The sequence below is a fragment of the Populus trichocarpa genome, chromosome 3 (assembly GCF_000002775.5).
Source record: "Populus trichocarpa isolate Nisqually-1 chromosome 3, P.trichocarpa_v4.1, whole genome shotgun sequence".
Taxonomy (NCBI): Eukaryota; Viridiplantae; Streptophyta; class Magnoliopsida; order Malpighiales; family Salicaceae; genus Populus; species Populus trichocarpa.
The window spans coordinates 3,378,034-3,398,531 of record NC_037287.2 but is presented as its reverse complement, the minus strand read 5'-3'; the positions used below and the strand labels follow the sequence as shown (position 1 = coordinate 3,398,531).

Below are 20,498 nucleotides of genomic sequence, written 5' to 3'. Positions count from 1 at the left end.
TGTTACTCTAAAAGAGTCAGAAAAGTCTCCTTGAAAGTGGGAAAAAAATACAAGATGATCAAACAAAAAAATCATGAATCAACCTAGCTTAACTTTAATAACTTACAACCCAAGGTATGAGATAGGGATAACTTCATAAAAAAATAAATCAGAACATATCATAAAGTTTAAGACCCAATAAGTCAATGTCAAATAATAAAAAGAAAAAAAAAATCAATTTTTAAAAAGAATTTTTAAAAAATAAACTTAAACCGAGCTAATCATCAAAATTGATGGACCGAGACATGTTCACGCGTGTGTAGAATGTGTCACCCTTTTATATTGACTTATATTCCTCATGCTCTAGTAAGTTATTAAAAAATCTTAAAACATAACAATCCAAAAAAAAAAAAAAAACAAAAACAAAAAACGAGAAATTTTCCTCTTAAAACATGATGTGAAATTTTCCTCTTAAAACATGATGTTCCTATCTTTCTTCTTTATATTCTTATTATTTTATTTAGAATTTTAGATTTCTTTTCAAGAAATTTATATAACTACAGAAGTAACTGCCAATAATTCCTCTATAGATCCATTTTAAAAAGAGAGGCACAAACAAATATGTAAGAGAAAATTACATTTGGTCCATCGAAACCGATAGCATTCGAGATCATGCATGAAAGATATTTTTTTTATTTTTTTTAATCCTAAAATATAGTAATCCGAGAGTAACAATAAAAACGACATTTTTTTTTCTCTTTATTGTTTTGTTAAGTTAGCAATTCGAATGTATTTACATGAGAATTCTTAACCCTTAGATGGGTTTTTAGTTGTCAGGAGTGAAATGTTGGGAATGGAAATGGAGGAATTGAAATGAAAATCAAGAAAATAGAACGATATTTTAATTATAATATTGTGCTAGGACAATAATAAAGAATTAAAATGAAATTTTAATTTTTTTTTATGATTCATTAGAAGAAAAAAATGAATAATAATTAAAATAATAATTTCTTCAATTATAATACCAGTAAAAATAATAAAAGTAATTTCTGTGATGTTATCCTAGTTGTGATAGAAAAGAAGGAATGAATAAATAACGGTGATGATAATAATAATATGATGATAACATTAATAAGTTTTTTTAAATAATAATAATAATATAAGCACTATGTTAATAGCTAAATAATAACTTTTGAGTAATTTAACCTAAATAATATATTATTTATAAAAAACATCATTATCATTTCTTCTTCTTTTCTCACTTATAAAATTATGTTTAATTTTCACTATCTGTATCATTTTATTCTATTTTTATAACTAATTAACAATTAAAAATTAAAATTAAAATTTTTATCTATACTACTACCATTTCATTATTTAGGCCCCGTTTATTTGCTGGAAATTAATTTTTTTTGGAAAGTGAATTTCAAGAAAGTGAATTCCAGAAAAGTGAATTATTTTCTGATGTTTGGTAGTGTAATAGAAAATAAATTGTAAAACATTTTCCAGTGTTTGGTTATGTTATGGAAAATGAGCTGAAAAATAATTTATGAATGTTTTATTTTTTTCAAGTTTATTAAAATAATGAGGAACAAATCTTACAAATTAAAAAGTTTAATGAGAATGAAATTGAAAACAATTATAGTTTCATAAATTATCTCAAATAAAATAAATAATAATCAAAATAATAGAGATCAAATTTAATAAATAAAAAAAATTGAAAGTTGAAGAAATAAAAATAATAATAGTAACCATTTCATAAATTATTTCAAATAAAATAAGTAACAATCAAAAGAATGAGGACCAAATTTGATAGATAAAAAATTTCAATTAAAAAATGATAAGGGAAAAGCAAATAACAATTATAAAAATGAGGATCAAAGTTAATATAAAAATTAAATTTTAAGGGATGAAATTGAAAAAAAAAATATTCAAAACAAAATATATATAGCAATCAAAAGTTTGAGAACCAAATTTGATATAATCAGCAAATAATATGACATTTCTAAATTTTTCACAACTTCTGAAAAGTGTTTTCTGCCCAAAATAAAAAGAAAACACTTTCCTGGAAACCAAACCAAATTTTTCTTTGACTAGAAAGTGTTTTCTGTTGACCAACTTTTCTAATGACAAACAAACACATGAAAGTTTGGAAAATGATTTCCAAAAAACCATTTTCCATCAAACAAACACCCCCTTATTATAAAACATCACTTTATAATATAAATTAAAACATACTAATTAAATTTAGTAAATATTTATTAACATGATCAACAATGGGATTAGCCGAGCTATTTGGTTATATTAATATATAAAAAAGTTAAATTTTTTTTTGCATTAAATTAATTTATTTTAGTATTTTTTGAATTGTTTTCATATTTTAATATTAAAAATAAATTTTAAAAAATAAAAAAATTCTTTTAATATATTCTAAATGAAAAATTATTTTAAAAATTTAAAAATATCCGTAATACCTAACAAAACCTTGAAACGTATAAGAAATCTACGCTGGCCCTTCCAATTTCCAAACACCCACCCTGTATTTCTGCAACAGAGGAGAAGTCTTCACCCTCTTCCAGAGTCCAGACGACAACTCTTCTCTCTTCTCTTGTATTTCTTCCCTCAGTGTGAATTTAATTGTTTTTTAAAATATTTTTTATTTAAAAATATATTAAAATAATAATTTTTTTATTTTTTAAAAATTATTTTTAACATTAACTAATATAAATATATTAAATAAAGTAAAAAAATAAAAAAATTTAAATTTTTTCAAAAACAATTTTAAAATACAGAAACAAACGTATCTCCTCTGCAGAACCCCATGATTACTTTCCCTCCCTTTCCTTCCATTTCCCTCTGCCCTCCCTCTCCCTCTCAAGAAAACCTCCCCTCTCCGCATCCGCTCTCTCGACGCCGCCCAGCCATAATACGACTATGAGTTTCAGCTCCGCACCCAACACCTCAAGTCCCAATCCCTCAAGATCGCCATTCTGGGCTTCGGCAACTTTGGCCAGTTCCTCTCCAAAACTTTTTATCGCCAAGGCCACACTCTCCTATAGCTTACTCTCGCACAAACTACACCGATGCCGCCAAAAGCTTAGGCGTCACTTTCTACAACGACCCACATGACCTCTGCGAGAACCACCCTGAAGTTGTAACTTATGCACTTCGATTCTTTCGACCGAGAAGGTACTTCTGTCTTTCCCATTTCAGAGACTCAAACGTAGCACCCTTATAGTTGATGTTTTGTCTGTTAAAGAGTTTGCTAAGAATATCTTGTTGAGATATTTGTCCCATGTTTGGACCTGAAAGTGGGAAGAATTCTTGGGCTGGTTTGCCTTCTGTTTAAGATAAGGTTAAGATTGGTAACGAGGAGGATAGGATTGATAGAGTAGAGAGGTTTCTTGATGTTTTTGCGAAAGAAGGGTGTAGGATGGTTGAAATGAGCTGTGCAGAGCATGATAGGTATGCGGCCGGATCGCAGTTTGTCACCCATACTGTGGGCAGATTGTTGAAGAGGTTTGGGTTGGAGACTTCGCCGATTAATACCAAAGGATATGAGACTTTGTTGGATTTGGTGGAGAATACGGCTGGGGATAGTTTGGAGCTGTATTATGGGTTGTTTATGTATAATAAGAATGCTATGGAGCAGTTTATTAGATTGGTTAAGAATTTATGAGATAAACTTATATCCATCATGTGGTTCCATACAAGAGTGTTTGATAACGTGGTTGAAAATATTTTTAAAAACATTATCTTAAAAATCACGAAATTGATGCTGACATTCTTAAAAGCACTTTAAAAGTACCAGGACAATAATACCAAACGGTGCCTGAATAGATTTTAGCAGCAATACCTTCAATCATATTAACATGGAGCTAAATGATGGGAAATAACGAGGGAGTAGTTTTAGGAAACTTCTCCAGATCGATAATGTACATAAATTATCAATAATACACACGACATTATCAGGCAACGTGTATAAAGATGATGTGATAAAAACCACAAGGCATCATGCTGATGGCACAGCTCTAAACTTTTGCCACATGAATTGCCCTCTTTCCTTGCTGGTAGTGTTCCCAGTGCACAACAGAATACTCTTTCACTTTCTTGTATATTTGTTTTCTTTCCTCATTGATCAAACCTTCTTCTGGTCCAATCTCTTTATTTGGTTCAGGTGCGTAGAAGACAGCCACAGAAATCCTCTCCTTCTCTGAGGTGGTCAAAACTCTATGAACTGGGCTCTTGAACACCCCATTGGTCATTATCTGCATTAACTTAGGTAATCAGTCATGAGATGTTTTGTAATACCAAAATTGCTAGTTAGAGTTTATAATGTTCGAGACACCTGTTATGTAATACATTTTTTCCTTAACATTTATCTAGCCAAGTGAATTTTGTCACTGCACTGGTCAAGATGTTTTTGCCAGATCCAGCATGTTTAGGCACAGAGCATTTGGCAAGCACCATGTGTTCCTGAATCTTAGAAACACCCCTTTCCAACTGGTTGTGACAGAATGATGGCTACCATAAAAGCTGCTTAAATTGATCAAGCAAGAAGAGTGAAACAAAAGCTCTGGCGACAGCATTTTCAAACATAAATTCTCCTGGGGGCTTGCCTGTAGTATCAAAGTGTCCCTATCCTGTTAAGATCACATAAAAGATTACCATCAACCATACCTCCATTTGATCACCCATGAGTACTAGGAGAGCATCAGAAATTGCAGGAACTGTGAACCATCGCTCATCTTTGAAGACCTGAAGACCTTCTACATCGTCTTGCAAGATAATGGTGTACCCTGATCCATCTGCATGGGCTCTCAAACCTAGAACAAGATCAGGCCTCTGACACGGTGAGTAGTAGTTGAACCTTGCTTTTAGTGTTGCTTGTTTGCCAAACTGATTCAGGAAGCAATCTGCTTCCAAGTTCAATGACTTTGCCATAGCTTTTGAGACAAGCTCTGTGAATATTTGCATCCGAGAAGTGTATTCTTCTAAAACCTCTCTGCATAATAATGAATATGTTGTGTGCATATTAGAAGTCACAAAAATTCTGATCTGAATGGAAAATCTTTGAAATTCTGTGGAACAAGTCATTGTGAATCCTCTAGTTCTGCTTGTTAGATTCCTATAATCAAGATCTTTGACCAGTTCTTCCCAAGAAAACTATCAGATTCTTTCCGAATCACTGTTGCTACTTATGATTAAGAAGATAATATGAAACATATGTTTAGGACATCTTACTTTTTAACTGTTCTGTCATGTGGAATGTTTTGTGCATTAATTAAATCACAGTTTAGAATTGAGAATACACACACACACACAAATATCTCGCTGGAGTTTGTTGAGGATATAGGTTTTCTGATAATATATCTGAATTTCCCAAGGCTATCTTTGACATGTTCTAGCAGTCGATGTATACAAAGAGCATGCTGAAGACCTGAATGATTTTGGATTCTCCGGCCAAAACTTATGCTTCCTTCGATCTTCTGGGTATACGTTAAGAAATAAGCGATCAGACCAGTCAAGCGACTGTCCTTCTGCTGGGACAGGATCAGCTCCATATCCTTCAAACTCTTCCACTCCTTTAGCATGCCTTTTCTTCTCCTCCATTGGCTGCTCGAAGAAATCCCTTGCTACTTGGCGAATCTTATCAAGAAATGATTTTGGAATACCGTGACCTGTTGCCTGAAATCCACAAGTAGTTTTAACAACGTAGCTGGGAGCACAAAAACGAAGTCAACTCAACATAAAGCAAAAGAGGTAGCTTTTTCCTTTTATTTGTCAGGTTCTGGGTATATAGTTAGGGCATATAGATAATGATTCTGGATCTTTTGTTGAATATTCATGCTTCTAATGCAACTTGCCTACACATCTCTTGATCTTTTTGCTAAGATCATGCTTGACACTGGCTTTAGACTTCTAATGGGTGGTATGTTCAGTATTATGGGCTATCATTTCAAGTCTCAGTCTCCGTGAAGGGTAAAAATTTCGTACCTGAAAGCAGCCCCATGAACAAAGAGCTGATCTAAGCCGCTGCAGTTCTTGTGCAGAGCATGGCTCTGAAGAAGAGAGGAGGCTGAGGTCTATGATCGGAATCAGATCAGATGGGGGACGGGGAATTGCTTCATTAGTGCCATCATTTCTACTGATGTATGGCTTTTGTAGTTCTTCATCGTTGAGGACCATTTCCTGAACACGCTTTGATAGTAAAATCTTTGCAGGGAGAGCTGAAACTCCAGCCATTTTTGTTAGGAAGTTCTGATGTGATTGCAAGTCTGGTTTTTCTGTGATTCTTGCTAATGTTTGTGAGGTGTTGTGGTTGGTATGTATCAGGAAAAATCATGTAGAGAAGAGAGCTCAAGTTAGAGGAGCTATGGGACAATCTTTAAATGAATGGTGAGGTGTGCTGGTGCTGGTGCTGGAGCTGGAGCTCAATGAACCGACTCCTGAGCTTAGTTTTGGAAGATTGGCTTGGCTGATTTGTCGTTGAGCTTGAGGTAGATACTAGATTTGTGCCCTGTGATCCACCGAGGGGGGCAAAATTTTTCTCATGAAAAATGCTGAGGAAACAAATAATAATATGAGAATCCAATTATTAGTTTAATCGATAATTTAAACAATATGATTTAAAAAATATATTAATAAAAAATAATTCAAAAAAAAAACACGTTTTAAGTTTACCTAAATTATAAAACAACTTAATATTAAAAATATTCTTTAGTTAAAAAATCCTTAATTTACCTGAAATTTAAAACAACAAAAAAAATCCCTAGTTGAACTGGGTTCATCCTCAAACTACGTGATCACATAAAAACAAGATAATATCATTAAAAAAATATTAAAAAAAAATAAAAATTAATTTTTAATAAATCAAATAAAAATATGATATTCTCAAAAACAATATTTGACTTTAACCAACCAAACTTAATTGCTCCTCTCCCAAATAAATTATACCAGAAAAATAAAATGAAAATACAAAAATACACTTGCATGCTAAGTTATCTCTTTTTTTTTTTGTGCTTTTAATAGTAATTTCTCCAATTTACAGCTCATAAAAATTAAAAAGGTAATTTCTTCAATTTACTGCTCATAAAAATTAAGAACGCCAAAAATCTCCTTGGTGATATAATAATAATAATAATAATAAAAGTTATTTCTTAGTGCTTAAAAAATGTTTAATTACCCACGAATATCCATAATGTTTTGTATCTTGATTTGTAATGAATCACTGAATCTTTTTAGGTATTTGTTAATACTTTTTTTTTTGTTTGAGTATTTAAACTAATTAAAAAATGCTAAAACAAATTCCAAACCTACACTCAACTAAGAAGTTTAATTAATATAAAACAAATTCAATGTTGAAGGGTGAGATAAATTAATTTAATTAAAAAAATTCTTGTTAAAAGAGCAAGATCTATCAAAGAGCACCGAAAAATACAAGGTAATATCAGACCAATTTAATGTTAAAAGATAAAATAAATTAATCTAATCTAATTGAAAAAAATCTTTTTAAAAAAGATAGATCTAGCAAAGATTAAAAAAATAAAGGAAAGAAATCGAGGAAACCCATGTTACTCTAAAAGAGTCAGAAAAGTCTCCTTGAAAGTGGGAAAAAAATACAAGATGATCAAACAAAAAAATCATGAATCAACCTAGCTTAACTTTAATAACTTACAACCCAAGGTATGAGATAGGGATAACTTCATAAAAAAATAAATCAGAACATATCATAAAGTTTAAGACCCAATAAGTCAATGTCAAATAATAAAAAGAAAAAAAAATCAATTTTTAAAAAGAATTTTTAAAAAATAAACTTAAACCGAGCTAATCATCAAAATTGATGGACCGAGACATGTTCACGCGTGTGTAGAATGTGTCACCCTTTTATATTGACTTATATTCCTCATGCTCTAGTAAGTTATTAAAAAATCTTAAAACATAACAATCCAAAAAAAAAAAAAAAACAAAAACAAAAAACGAGAAATTTTCCTCTTAAAACATGATGTGAAATTTTCCTCTTAAAACATGATGTTCCTATCTTTCTTCTTTATATTCTTATTATTTTATTTAGAATTTTAGATTTCTTTTCAAGAAATTTATATAACTACAGAAGTAACTGCCAATAATTCCTCTATAGATCCATTTTAAAAAGAGAGGCACAAACAAATATGTAAGAGAAAATTACATTTGGTCCATCGAAACCGATAGCATTCGAGATCATGCATGAAAGATATTTTTTTTATTTTTTTTAATCCTAAAATATAGTAATCCGAGAGTAACAATAAAAACGACATTTTTTTTTCTCTTTATTGTTTTGTTAAGTTAGCAATTCGAATGTATTTACATGAGAATTCTTAACCCTTAGATGGGTTTTTAGTTGTCAGGAGTGAAATGTTGGGAATGGAAATGGAGGAATTGAAATGAAAATCAAGAAAATAGAACGATATTTTAATTATAATATTGTGCTAGGACAATAATAAAGAATTAAAATGAAATTTTAATTTTTTTTTATGATTCATTAGAAGAAAAAAATGAATAATAATTAAAATAATAATTTCTTCAATTATAATACCAGTAAAAATAATAAAAGTAATTTCTGTGATGTTATCCTAGTTGTGATAGAAAAGAAGGAATGAATAAATAACGGTGATGATAATAATAATATGATGATAACATTAATAAGTTTTTTTAAATAATAATAATAATATAAGCACTATGTTAATAGCTAAATAATAACTTTTGAGTAATTTAACCTAAATAATATATTATTTATAAAAAACATCATTATCATTTCTTCTTCTTTTCTCACTTATAAAATTATGTTTAATTTTCACTATCTGTATCATTTTATTCTATTTTTATAACTAATTAACAATTAAAAATTAAAATTAAAATTTTTATCTATACTACTACCATTTCATTATTTACTTGAAAATGCATTAAAATAGTGTTTTTTTATTTTTTAAAAAATTATTTTTGATATCAGCGTATCAAAATGATCTGAAAACACAAAAAAAAAAATTGAAGCAAAGAAAAAAATAAAAAAAAAATCTATTTTTTCAAAAGTACTTTTGAAACGCAAAAACAAACAGGGTTTAACGAAACTTGGTTAAAAAGGCATGTAAAAACTGCTGCACAAAAACTGTGTTTCAAACTCAATTTTTTAGTGGGTCCCGTAGTATAAAACGCAGTTTGGTTTGTTACCAAACATCTTGCTGCGTTTGTTTCACGCAAACACAAAAGCCAACGGAAAAACAACACAACCTAATCCTTCACAACAAGGCCCCACAGTTCCGAACTTTAATTCCATCATCTATACTTGACAGCTCAAACAATCTATCCACACAATTTATACATATATACCCTATGAACAAGATCAATATAAACATAGCTCACATATCATATTATAAATTCTGAAAGGAAAAGGGATACTAACATGTAATGAGAGAATTTAAAATATAACATAAGTATTCTAAAAAGTTTCAAAAGGATTAATTATAGGATAACTAAGGAGTTGTGGTTCATATATTATATCAGAGTTTACATAACTAATATACTACATGCTAAGCTAAGATTTTTATATACATCAAATTTTACACAAAAGCATACTGCATAATCTAACTAATACTATTATGCTTAAGCTAAATTTTTACATAAGCTTAGTAAAGTAGAGTCCTTAAAACTAATGAGCTCCTTGGATATTAGATGGACCTGTTACAAACACGACTTAATAAACATACAATTAAATTGATAATAGAAATAAAAATAATCATATAATGAATACAAATAAAGCATAAGTTTTCTATTAGTTTCCTAGGAATTCTAACAATCAACCTATAAATTTCTTGAGAATCATTTAAAACTCAATTAGACATCATTTACGCATTCTTAATTGAATACTCTTATTTTCTTACATGAACCTAGTAACTTTGTTTAATTGGGTTCACTAAGTCTTCAACATTGCATAGTTTAACCTGGACAACTTTGGACAATTGTACATATTAAATCTTCCTAGGTCATCCAAACATAGATACCCTTTACAGATTGATTCTTATTGATCGTTCCCAAGCGTCCCAATATGGACACCGTTAGCCATAACTACTCTTATTGATCACTTTCCGGCAATGCTAATGCAATTGCCATTAGCTGAAGCTAATCTTATTAATCATTCCCGACAGTCTCAACGTGGATGCCATTAGCCGAGGCTAATCTTATAATTCATTTCCCAGCAAATCCTCCACGGATGTCATTAGTCGAAGCTAATCTCATATTTACTTTCCCGGCAAATCCTATCACGAACACCATTAGCCTAGGCTAATCTCATAATTCATTTCCCCGGCTATCCTATCACGGATGACATTAGCCAAAGCTAATCTCATAAATATATCAGTCCTTACTTACAATGAGCATAATATATATTTGTAATTGCATTCCTTTTAAGAATTAAATTGTGTAAGTGTAAAAGGAAGGAAAACTACGCACCTACTCCACTTGTCTCGTGACCTCCGACAAGAGAGGATCCAATCCTAGTCACTCCTCCTTAATCATAAGGAAACTTTGGTCATGTTTCCTTCAAGCCAAATGTTATAGCAACTCCATATTCATCCATTACACATATGGTACTTTCCATACATGTTCATTTTCTCATCATAACATACAAATACATATCAAGTATATTTTCAAGGTTGGGTACATCAACATGCAGGTGTTCGCATGGCTCAGTTTCTATAAAGGAAAATCAGTGTCCTATGACTCAGAACCGGAGTCTCATAACTACAAATAAAGAAAAATTTATGTCAATAGAAAGGAAACATATATTTTCAAAACCTCAAGAAGGATCATGCATCATAATCTATCAATACTAAATCCAAACCCGAACTAGAAGTTAGATAGTAAATCTGTCCAGTAACTTTCAGCCTGACCTCCTCTCGGTATTTTGACCCTATATGGAGTTCTATAACTTCAATGGGGGTAATACTAGTGCTGAAAGTTAGCCAATTCATTTATCTACAACCTTTATACACAAATTTATGGCAAATTCCTTCATCTTCGATAACTAATATTAGTGGGAGTTCTAACCAACGAAACTGCCATGTTATGAGCAGTTTGACCTTTCAACGATGTTTTACCAATTTCTGGATTTCTATAACTTCAATTGAGACAAAACTAGTTCAAAACGTTAGATACTTCATTTATTTATAACTTTTATATGAAAATGTGCAGCAATTTCCTTTAAATTAAATGTATAATATTATTGGGAGTCCTGACCAATGAAACTGACCTGTTACGAGCAGTTTGACCTTTCAACGGTTTTTTATCAATTTTTGGAGTTATATAACTCCAATTGATACAAGACCAGTGCCAAATGTTAGCTAACTCATTCCTCTACAACTTTTATATGATAAGTTACAACAATTTCTATTATCTTTTATGTCTAACAATAGTTTTATTTCTGATAATCAAACTATCCTGTTACAAACAGCTTGACCTCTTAATGATATTTTTCTCATATCTAGAGTTCTATAACTCAAATTGAGGCAAGACCAGTGCCAAATGTTAGCTAACTTATCTCTCTACAATTTTCATATGAAATGTTATACAATTTCATTCAAATTCAATGTCTAATATTAACTAGAATTCAGATCTTCAAAACTGTCTAATTTTGTGTCCATATATCCAGGCACCAATTCAATATCTCACATTAGAAATTTCCTTCGTATAAAGTCTATTAGGGCCAGAATTTAACCATTATCACTATGGCACAATGTTTCACACATGTCAAGGGTTAATATAATCATTTCAAATGCATCAAGGGTCAACATAATTATTTCAAATGCAAAACAAAAAAATTGAAAAAGATGTTCAAAACAATTCTACATACTACACCATCCATCAATTCACTTTATGGAGTACAAAACATTCACAAATAGTATAAAATAAGATTGAAAGATTCCCTCTATTTTTTTTTCAAGTATGAAAATGTTCATTTCTCATCTCAACCTTCTAATTTCATCAATTGGTCTTTCAAAATCATAAGGGTTTTAGGAACCCTAGATTATTTATTTTGGGTTTTCTCCCTTTGGATTCAAATTAAATCAAAATAACAATAGAAGAGCAAATGTTTATCCTTACCTTACGAATTTACCCAAGGATTGAGGATGTTTTCTTAATGATGATTTTTTCTTTCTTTCTTCCCCTTTTTACCTCTGTTTCAGCTGGCCTTTGTGCCCTCCAACACCATAATTTTATAGTTCTATACTATCCAATCACTCTTCTCTCATGTAAGTGTTTAGTGTATGTAACATGTAAGAGGTTTTTGGGTGTGCAATGTGTACAAGAGAGGGAGGTCGATTCTTCTTCTTCTTTTTTTGTGTTGACCAAATGAGAGGGAGAAGAAAATATATAAGTTTTCTCTCAGGTAGGTCATGTTTGGTTAATGTCAAAACAATTCCTAGTATCTCCACTTTTCTCTTATACATTTTGGTCCTTCATCACATTATTGATTAGCATCTCCCCTATCATTCTCACTTTTCTAGAATAAATTTTAATTTCTCATTTCCACCCCTTTAAAAGGGTAAATGGACTCTTATAAACAAATTTTATTTATTATACTCTAGTTTATAAGTTTTAAACAGTTTTGTTCTTCAAATAAATTTTAACTCAAGGTTTTTGTGACCCAAAAAAATCAATTAGGTTGACTTGAAAACACTAGTTCAATCCTGAATCAAACCTAAAACTATGGTTTGAGCTGAAATTAAATCAAAACATACAATTAAATCAAAAACAGATAAAAACTCAAAAAAACATAAAAATATCTTACAAAATCAGATAAAACACCAAGAACATGATGAACATTCAAACCGAAACCCAGCAAACACAAATCACAAACAACATAATTTTTCGTGCAATCAAAGGCACAATTTTGTTCATAATCATGCATAAATCAAGAATCAAGCATTCATTTATTTATTTTTTGACAATCAAAAGCCATAATTTGATCAAAATATGTTTGGGCAGTCAAAAAAACCTTAGAATCTAAATCCATGAATATGTGTTATCCATTTTAACCCTATATTATTTGGTAAAGATGACGAGCTAATATGTTTATGGAAACAAGTAACCCAAAAAAATTAAAAACAAGAGGCTAAGGCAAAGTTCATGCGAAGAATATGAACCCAGAATCTGAAAAAAAAAATTAGAAATTAAAGAACTAATGCCAAAACCTAGATTTGGCATTCTAGGCCTCTAAACACACTGTTTTTGTTCCTCACAACCCACATTACCAATATCAATCATAATTGAATCCAAAGAATGAACAAAATATATCAAATCATCATAAACATGCATTAAATTCCAACTCCAAAATTGTAGCCCTAATGAAGCCAACAAAAACATCAAATTTCAATTCAAAACTAACTCTTCAAACACTTGGAACCCAAACCATGCTCAGAAACCAAAAACATACACTAACAAAATAGAAAAGACATTAAACACCCACTACCACCCTTTGGTAGAATCCAAGACTACCTTATTTTATCAATATCAGTCACAAACATATTGTCTTGACACTTAGTAACATAAACAACAACTTCAAAAAAGATTTAAACAATAAAAACAACAGTTTTACATATTAATCAAAACAAAACTAGAAAATATCATAACACTAAAACAAGTTCAAAAAACATCAAAAAAGGTTTAAACAGTAAGAAAGCATGAATAAGTAGGCTACATGGACTCCACCCTTGAGTTTTTACATGGTTATACCTTCTCCAAGCTTGTTGACTATAGGCTACTATTTTTCTACTCTTTTCTTCTTCTTCTTCTTCTTTTTTCCCTTTCACTCTCTTTCTTTCCAAAGCTTTTCAGACCTTTCTATGTTAGGTCTATTAACATAGTATTTTCCTATGTTTTTCCTCTCCTTTCTTTCTCCTCTGATTTCCAAAGGTATTTTTAAGGTTTTTCTAGGTTTTTCAGTGAATTCCCTCAAATATTGATCAAAGCCTACCCTTTTAATCAAAGTGAGAGGGTTATAGACAAAAGCTAACATTTGGAAGCTTTTGTATGCAATGGTGGTTTTGATTTTAGGGGTACTTGATGGTTTTGCTAGATTTAAAGGGAAATAGCTATTTGTGGCCTTTTGATTTTGAGCAGAAACTTTTAAAGTCATTGATAAGAACCCTTTGAGAAGCTTTAAGTATGAACACACGAAAAAAAATAGGTTTTTTGAAAAACAAATAAGTGTCACAATCAAGGTTGATTTGGTTGACCATTTTCAAGGCTTTTCCAGAGCAACTCTAATGTAAACATCATCAGAAACCACCTGAAGTTGGTAGAGGAAGTGCACAGCTTTCATTTGGATCCAACCTTGCTCAATTTGAAGGTTCGTAGCTTCACATTTATTTGTTTTAATGTGCTAACTCGATCAGCCTAAAATCTAAAAACACAAGGAAGTGGATCGGGAACAAGATGTTGGAGACTTCTGTGGAAGAATTGGGGTGTAAAGGTCCAATTTTATAGGCATGCTACGTTGAACATGCTTACACGATCATCCAAAATTTCCAAGGAAGGACATGAACAATGGGTGAATAACACGTCATCTAGGTAAACCCTAAGAATTAGAGTTTTTTTTTTAATTTGGGATTTGCCCAATTTCAATTGGATCCCTACTCTTCCAATTCCTTTTAATTGCATACAATTGCATCCTTGTTAAATTCAAATAGCAGCCCTAAAGTTCAACACCCTTTATAGACGAGTCATTGATTTTCAATTTGTTCAATTTTATCCTTAATTAACCATCAAAATTTCAATTTTTTTCAATTTAACTCCTGATTTGACCAATTTCTACCCTCAAAATTACACGCCACTTACAGGTTAGTCCTTGGTCTTGGAAATCTGCAATTAAGTCCTTAAATGGCCTCTAAACTTTATTTTTTTTTTTCATAATGAAGCCTTTGATTTAACCAATTAAACCTTTCAAAGTCTAATTTCAATCACCAAACTTCAATTTCTTCTAATTAACACCCAAATTAACTCAAAAAGATTGATTTTTCTTACATTGAACTGATCTAAAGATGACTAAGTCATCATATATAAAGAATGTTATGTTTTGATCTTGTTACATGTTATCTTAATCGAGGTAACAAAATGATAGATATTAGGTATAACATGAACTGTATGAAGGTACTTGAGTGATCAATAAAGGAATCATCACCCTAGGTGAATTAGAAAAAATGTTCCATCACTTCTCAAATAATATTGACTGAGAAATCCTTGACTAAGGTGGAATGAGATTTGAAAAGGGTTCCAAATCTTATTCAAATAATCAATGACTATTATGTAGAAAACATGATTTAACATGATAGCCATACTCCATGCTTTAATGTTAAATTGGAACATTATTGAAGAAATAATATTAAGTGCATAGGGAAACCAGTCATTGAAAAGTTGAGTTAAACCACTAATGACTTTTCTAATACTTAGGGGAACATGACACGTTACTAGACGATGCACCTAATCTTCAAATATAAATTAATCAATTGTTAAATTGATAATAAATTAATTTATTTAATTAGAATTGAAATGTATATTTGAGCCAACATATTAGGAACCTAATAGTCACATACATTAAGAATCATTAATCATAAATTAAACTGAGATGATTTAATATAAGTTTGACTTGATTAAAAATATATCTTAGAACTTAAGGACTAGAATATAAGTAATGCATAGATTATATTTCTAGACCTAGAAAAATCAAGTAAGGACTTGATTGAGTTAATTTCTAAAAATTTCCTGAATTAATATATAAATATTATTCAGGGGGCAAATTAATATTTTGCTAATTTATAGGGTTTTTCATATTTTCCTATAAATAGTAAGTTATATCTCTTATTTTAAAAAGGGAGGAGTGGTTGTCCATTAGATAGAAAAACTACATAAACACAATATTAGAGCTAGCACTATAGGCATAGCAATCCCTCTCTCTTAAATAGAGATTTCTCATGGGTAGTTCGTGTGGATAATTGAAAGGCTTGTGGTTTGTAACAACTCAACCTTTAAATAATTATTCAAATTCAAAGAAGATCAGATTTTCAGGTAATAAATCTCTAAATAACTGTAAATCTGTCTAATAAGATTCTAAAAATTCTCGAATAATTTTGTTTCATAGTTTTCACTACATGTAAGATATTCAGGAACCCAACAATAACACCTGGTTATTAGATTGGTTAAGAACTTATGAGATAAACTTGTATCCATCATGTGGTCGTATGCAAGTGTGTTTGATACCGTGGTTAAAAATGTTTTTTTAAAAACTTTTTATAACGAGTACTAAATTGATTTTGAACAATAATGCCAAACCGTGCCTAAATAGATTTTAGCAGCAATACCTTCAATCATATTAACATGGAGCCAAATGATGGGAAATAACGAGGGAGTAGTTTTAGGAAACCTCTCCAGATCGATAATGTACATAAATTATCAATAATACACACGACATTATCAGGCAAGGTGTATAAAGATGATGTGATAAAAACCACAGGGCATCATGCTGATGGCACAGCTCTAAACTCTTGCCACATGAAGCGCCCTCTTTCCTTGCTGGTAGTATTCCCAGTGCACATCAGCATAGTCTTTCACTTTCTTGTATATTGTTTTTCTTTCCTCGTTGATCAAACCTTCTTCTGGTCCAATCTCTTTATTTGGTTCTGGTGTGTAGAAGACAGCCACAGAAATCCTCTCCTTCTCTGAGTTGGTCAAAACCCTATGAACTGGGCTCTTGAACATTCCATTGGTCATTATCTGCATTAACTTAGGTAATCAGTCAAGAGATGTTTTGTATTACTAAAATTGCTTGTTAGAGTTTAAACTGTTTGAGACACCTGTTATGTAAAACATTTTTTCCTTAACATTTATCTAGCCAAGTGAATTATGTCACTGCAAAGGTCAAGATGTTTTTGCCAGATCCAGCATTTTTAGGCACAGAGCATTTGGCAAGCTCCGGCGATAGCATTTTCCAAACATAAATTCTCCTGGGGGCTTGCTTGTAGTTTCAATGTGTCCCTATCCTGTTAAGATAACATGATAGATTAGCATCAACCATACCTCCATTTGATCACCCATGAGTACTAGGAGAGCATCAGAAATTGCAGGAACTGTGAGCCATCGCTCATCTTGGAAGACTTGAAGACCTTCTACATCGTCTTGCAAGATAATGGTGTACCCTGATCCATCTGCATGGGCTTTCAAACCTAGAACAAGATCAGGCCTCTGACACCGTGAGTAGTAGTTGAACCTTGCTTGTAGCGCTGCTCGTTTGCCAAACTGATTCAGGAAGCAATCTGCTTCCAAGTTCAATGACTTTGCTATAGCTTTTGAAACAAGCTCTGTTAATATTTGCATCCTAGAAGTGTATTCTTCTAAAACCTCTCTGCATAATTATGAATATGTTGTGTGCATATTAGAAGTCACAAAAATTCTGATCTGAACGCAAAATCTTTGAAATTCTTTAGAACAAGTCATTGTGAATCCTCTAGTGCTGCTTGCTTGTTAGTTTCCTATAATCAAAATCTTTACCAGTTCTTCCCAAGAAAACTATCAGATTCTTTCCGAATCTCTGTTGCTATTTATGATGAAGAAGATGATATAAAACATATGCTTAGGACATCTTACTTTTTAAATGTTCTGTCATGTGGAATGTTTTGTGCATTAATTGTTAAATCACAGTTTAGAATTGAGAACACACACACACACACACACATATCTTGCTGGAGTTTGTTGAGGATACAGGTTTTCTGATAATATATCTGAATTTCCCAAGGCTATCTTTGACATGTTCTAGCAGTCGATGTATACAAAGAGCATGCTGAAGACCTGAATGATTTTGGATTCTCTGGCCAAAACTTATGCTTCCTTCGATCTTCTGGGTATACGTCAAGAAACAAGCGATCAGACCAGTCAAGCGACTGTCCTTCTGCTGGGACAGGATCAGCTCCATATCCTTCAAACTCTTCCACTCCTTTAGCATGCCTTTTCTTCTCCTCCATTGGCTGCTCGAAGAAATCCCTTGCTACTTGGCGAATCTTATCAAGAAATGATTTTGGAATACCGTGACCTGTTGCCTGAAATCCACAAGTAGTTTTAACAACGTAGCATGGAGCACAAAAACGAAGTCAACTCAACAATTGCAAAAGAGGTTTCTTTTGCCTTTTTTGTCAGGTTCTGGGTATATAGTTAGGGCATATAGATTATGATTCTGGAACTGTTGTTGAATATTCATGCTTCTAATGCAACTTGCCTACACATCTCTTGACCTTTTTGCTAAGATCATGCTTGAGACTGGCTTTAGACTTCTAATGGGTGGTATGTTCAGTATTCTGGGCTATCATTTCAAGTCTCAGTCTCCGTGAAGGGTAAATAAAGTTCATACCTGAAAGCAGCCCCATGAACAAAGAGCTGATCTAAGCCGCTGCAGTTCTTGTGCAGAGCATGGCTCTGAAGAAGAGAGGAGGCTGAGGTCTATGATCGGAATCAGATCAGATGGGGGACTGGGAATTGCTTCATTAGTGCAATCATCTCTACTGATGTAGAGCTTTTGTGGTTCTTCACCGTTGAGGACCATTTCCTGAACACGCTTTGATAGCAAAATCTCTGCAGGGAGAGCTGAAACTCCAGCCATGCTTGTTAGGAAGTTCTGATGTGATTGCAAGTCTGGTCTTTCTGTGATTCTTGCTAATGTTTGTGAGGTGTTGTGGTTGGTATGTATCAGGACAAATCATGTAGAGAAGAGAGCTCAAGTTAGAGGAGCTACGCGACAACCTTTAATGGTGAGGTGTGTTGGTGCTGCAGCTGGAGCTCAATGAACTGACTCCTGAGCTTAGTTTTGGAAGATTGGCTTGGCTGATTTGTGGTTGAGCTTTAGGTAGCTACTAGTTACATTATTCACGCGATACTGTGGAATAATTTTTATTTTTTTGCATAAATAAAATAAAAAAAAACTAAAATCTAAAAATGTTAGGTTTTTCTTAAAGTTATATTCAAGAATCTTGAGTTTGACTGGAACGCCTGACCCAAAAGTAATATTTATAATATTAATAATAATATTAAACTTGCATGATCTAAGTTTAAGTGAGTTTGGCTGCAACACCAGACCCAATAGTCTTGGATGTGGGTCTGGTTGCAAGGTCGTGTCATAAAAGTGTGATAATTAAATAGATTAATGAAAAAAAAAAACAAAGAAAAAAACCAACAGGAAGAAACAAAAAACTAATGAAGAAAAAGAAAAAAATCTGAATTAACTGGGTTAACCCTTTAAACCAGGTTAACCCGTCAAACCTGGGATTCGCGTCATGAAAGCTTGATAACTAAATAGAAAAAAAAATTGACGGGTTAACTGGGTTAAACCGTCAAATCAGGTTAACCCGTCAAACCCGGGATACGTGTCATGAAAGTCTGATAATTAAATAGAAAGAAATTTAACATTAACAAACTAAACTAAACAAAAAACATTAATTAAAAAGCAAAAAAAAATTTCGGGTTAACCCGTCAAACTCAGGATCCATGTCATGAAAATCTGATAACTAAATAAAAAAAATTAACATTAACAAACTAAAATAAAAAAATTTATTAAAAGAAAAAAAACACAAAGAAAAAGGCAAAAAATATTAAAAAAATAGAAAAAAACGAAAAATATTAAAAACGAAAAAGAAAAAGAAAAAGAAAAGACAGCTCAGAATATTTTAGTATGTGTTATTATTATTATAAGTATAATTATAATATATAAGTTATATTATTATAATTATAATTATAATATATAAGTACAGGCGGGCGTGAGGAAAGCTACAGTGCTTTCCCACGCCTTTTAGAGTATTACTTAACTAGATAAGTTGCTCACGTGATACTTTTAATTATGAAACAATTAAAAAAATGATTTTTAAACATGCAATAGGAACAAAAAACATTTAAAGATATATGATTTTGCTTTCAAGCAACAAATAAATAACATATAAAAATTCGCTTAAACTATCTTAAATTTCATATGAGAATTAAATTGTAAAATGTAAAAAGACATCAATCTAACATAGACATTGTTTGAGCAATTCAAAATAAAAAAAGGCATAATGAACAAAAAGAATATAGAAGTCCAGCTTTTGAGTGAGAAATGAAGTCTCAACAATTGTTAGCAATTAAAAAGTAACAAATGTTTGTTAACTCCTTGTTATTATAAGAACCTAAATAACTTAGTTAAGTGTCTGTAAAAACATTTTATATATTCATCTTAGTCTGGAGCCAATGTATAAAATGAGTATGGTAAATTTTTCTTTCAAGAAAAAACAACCTAAAAACACCTAAAACCTTTAAACGTTTTTGAGCAAATATTGGCCAAATAGTTCCCTCTATCAAATTCTGCATATATATATATATATAAAACAACTCCTAAATATAAATTAAAAAACTTATACACGCATCTAATTAAACAACCCAGTAACCATTGTGTAAAGTAATAAAAAACAATTAAT

The 20,498-nt window shown here is 31.4% G+C and overlaps 1 protein-coding gene and 1 pseudogene across 5 annotated transcripts; one reads left to right on the top strand and one right to left on the bottom strand.

Moving 5' to 3' along the window:
• Positions 1-303: 303 nt before the first annotated feature.
• LOC127905092 (arogenate dehydrogenase 2, chloroplastic-like) lies at positions 304-4,981 on the top strand (annotated as a pseudogene).
• On the bottom strand, positions 3,796-18,877 carry LOC7480507 (protein SRG1). 5 transcript variants are annotated; one of them, XM_052451382.1, is made up of 5 exons: positions 18,410-18,877; positions 17,854-18,101; positions 17,086-17,410; positions 16,659-16,782; positions 3,796-4,123 (listed from the first exon to the last, which is right to left on the bottom strand). In XM_052451382.1, the coding sequence occupies exons 1-5, from the start codon at positions 18,656-18,658 to the stop codon at positions 4,011-4,013; spliced, it is 1,059 nt and encodes a 352-aa protein (XP_052307342.1). In that variant the 5' UTR covers positions 18,659-18,877; the 3' UTR covers positions 3,796-4,010. The 5 variants fall into 5 exon arrangements, with proteins under 5 accessions (XP_052307342.1, XP_052307343.1, XP_052307341.1 ...); XM_052451383.1 differs by having other exon boundaries at positions 3,796-4,197; positions 16,733-16,782; XM_052451381.1 differs by lacking the exons at positions 16,659-16,782; positions 17,086-17,410; positions 17,854-18,101 and adding exons at positions 4,660-4,984; positions 5,420-5,667 and having other exon boundaries at positions 3,796-4,247; positions 18,410-18,876.
• Positions 18,878-20,498: the final 1,621 nt, after the last annotated feature.

Bases quoted from the DNA above. Each gene is read 5' to 3' on its own strand.
- LOC7480507 (XM_052451382.1), bottom strand. From the start codon at position 18,658: ATGGCTGGAGTTTCAGCTCTCCCTGCAGAGATTTTGCTATCAAAGCGT. The intron at 17,411-17,853 runs GTCTTCAGCATG...ATAATTATGCAG, and splicing joins GAGAATCCAAAATCATTCAG to AGAGGTTTTAGAAGAATACA. The intron at 4,124-16,658 runs GTTTGATCAACG...GACCAGAAGAAG, and splicing joins AGAGATTGGACCAGAAGAAG to GTTTGATCAATGAGGAAAGA.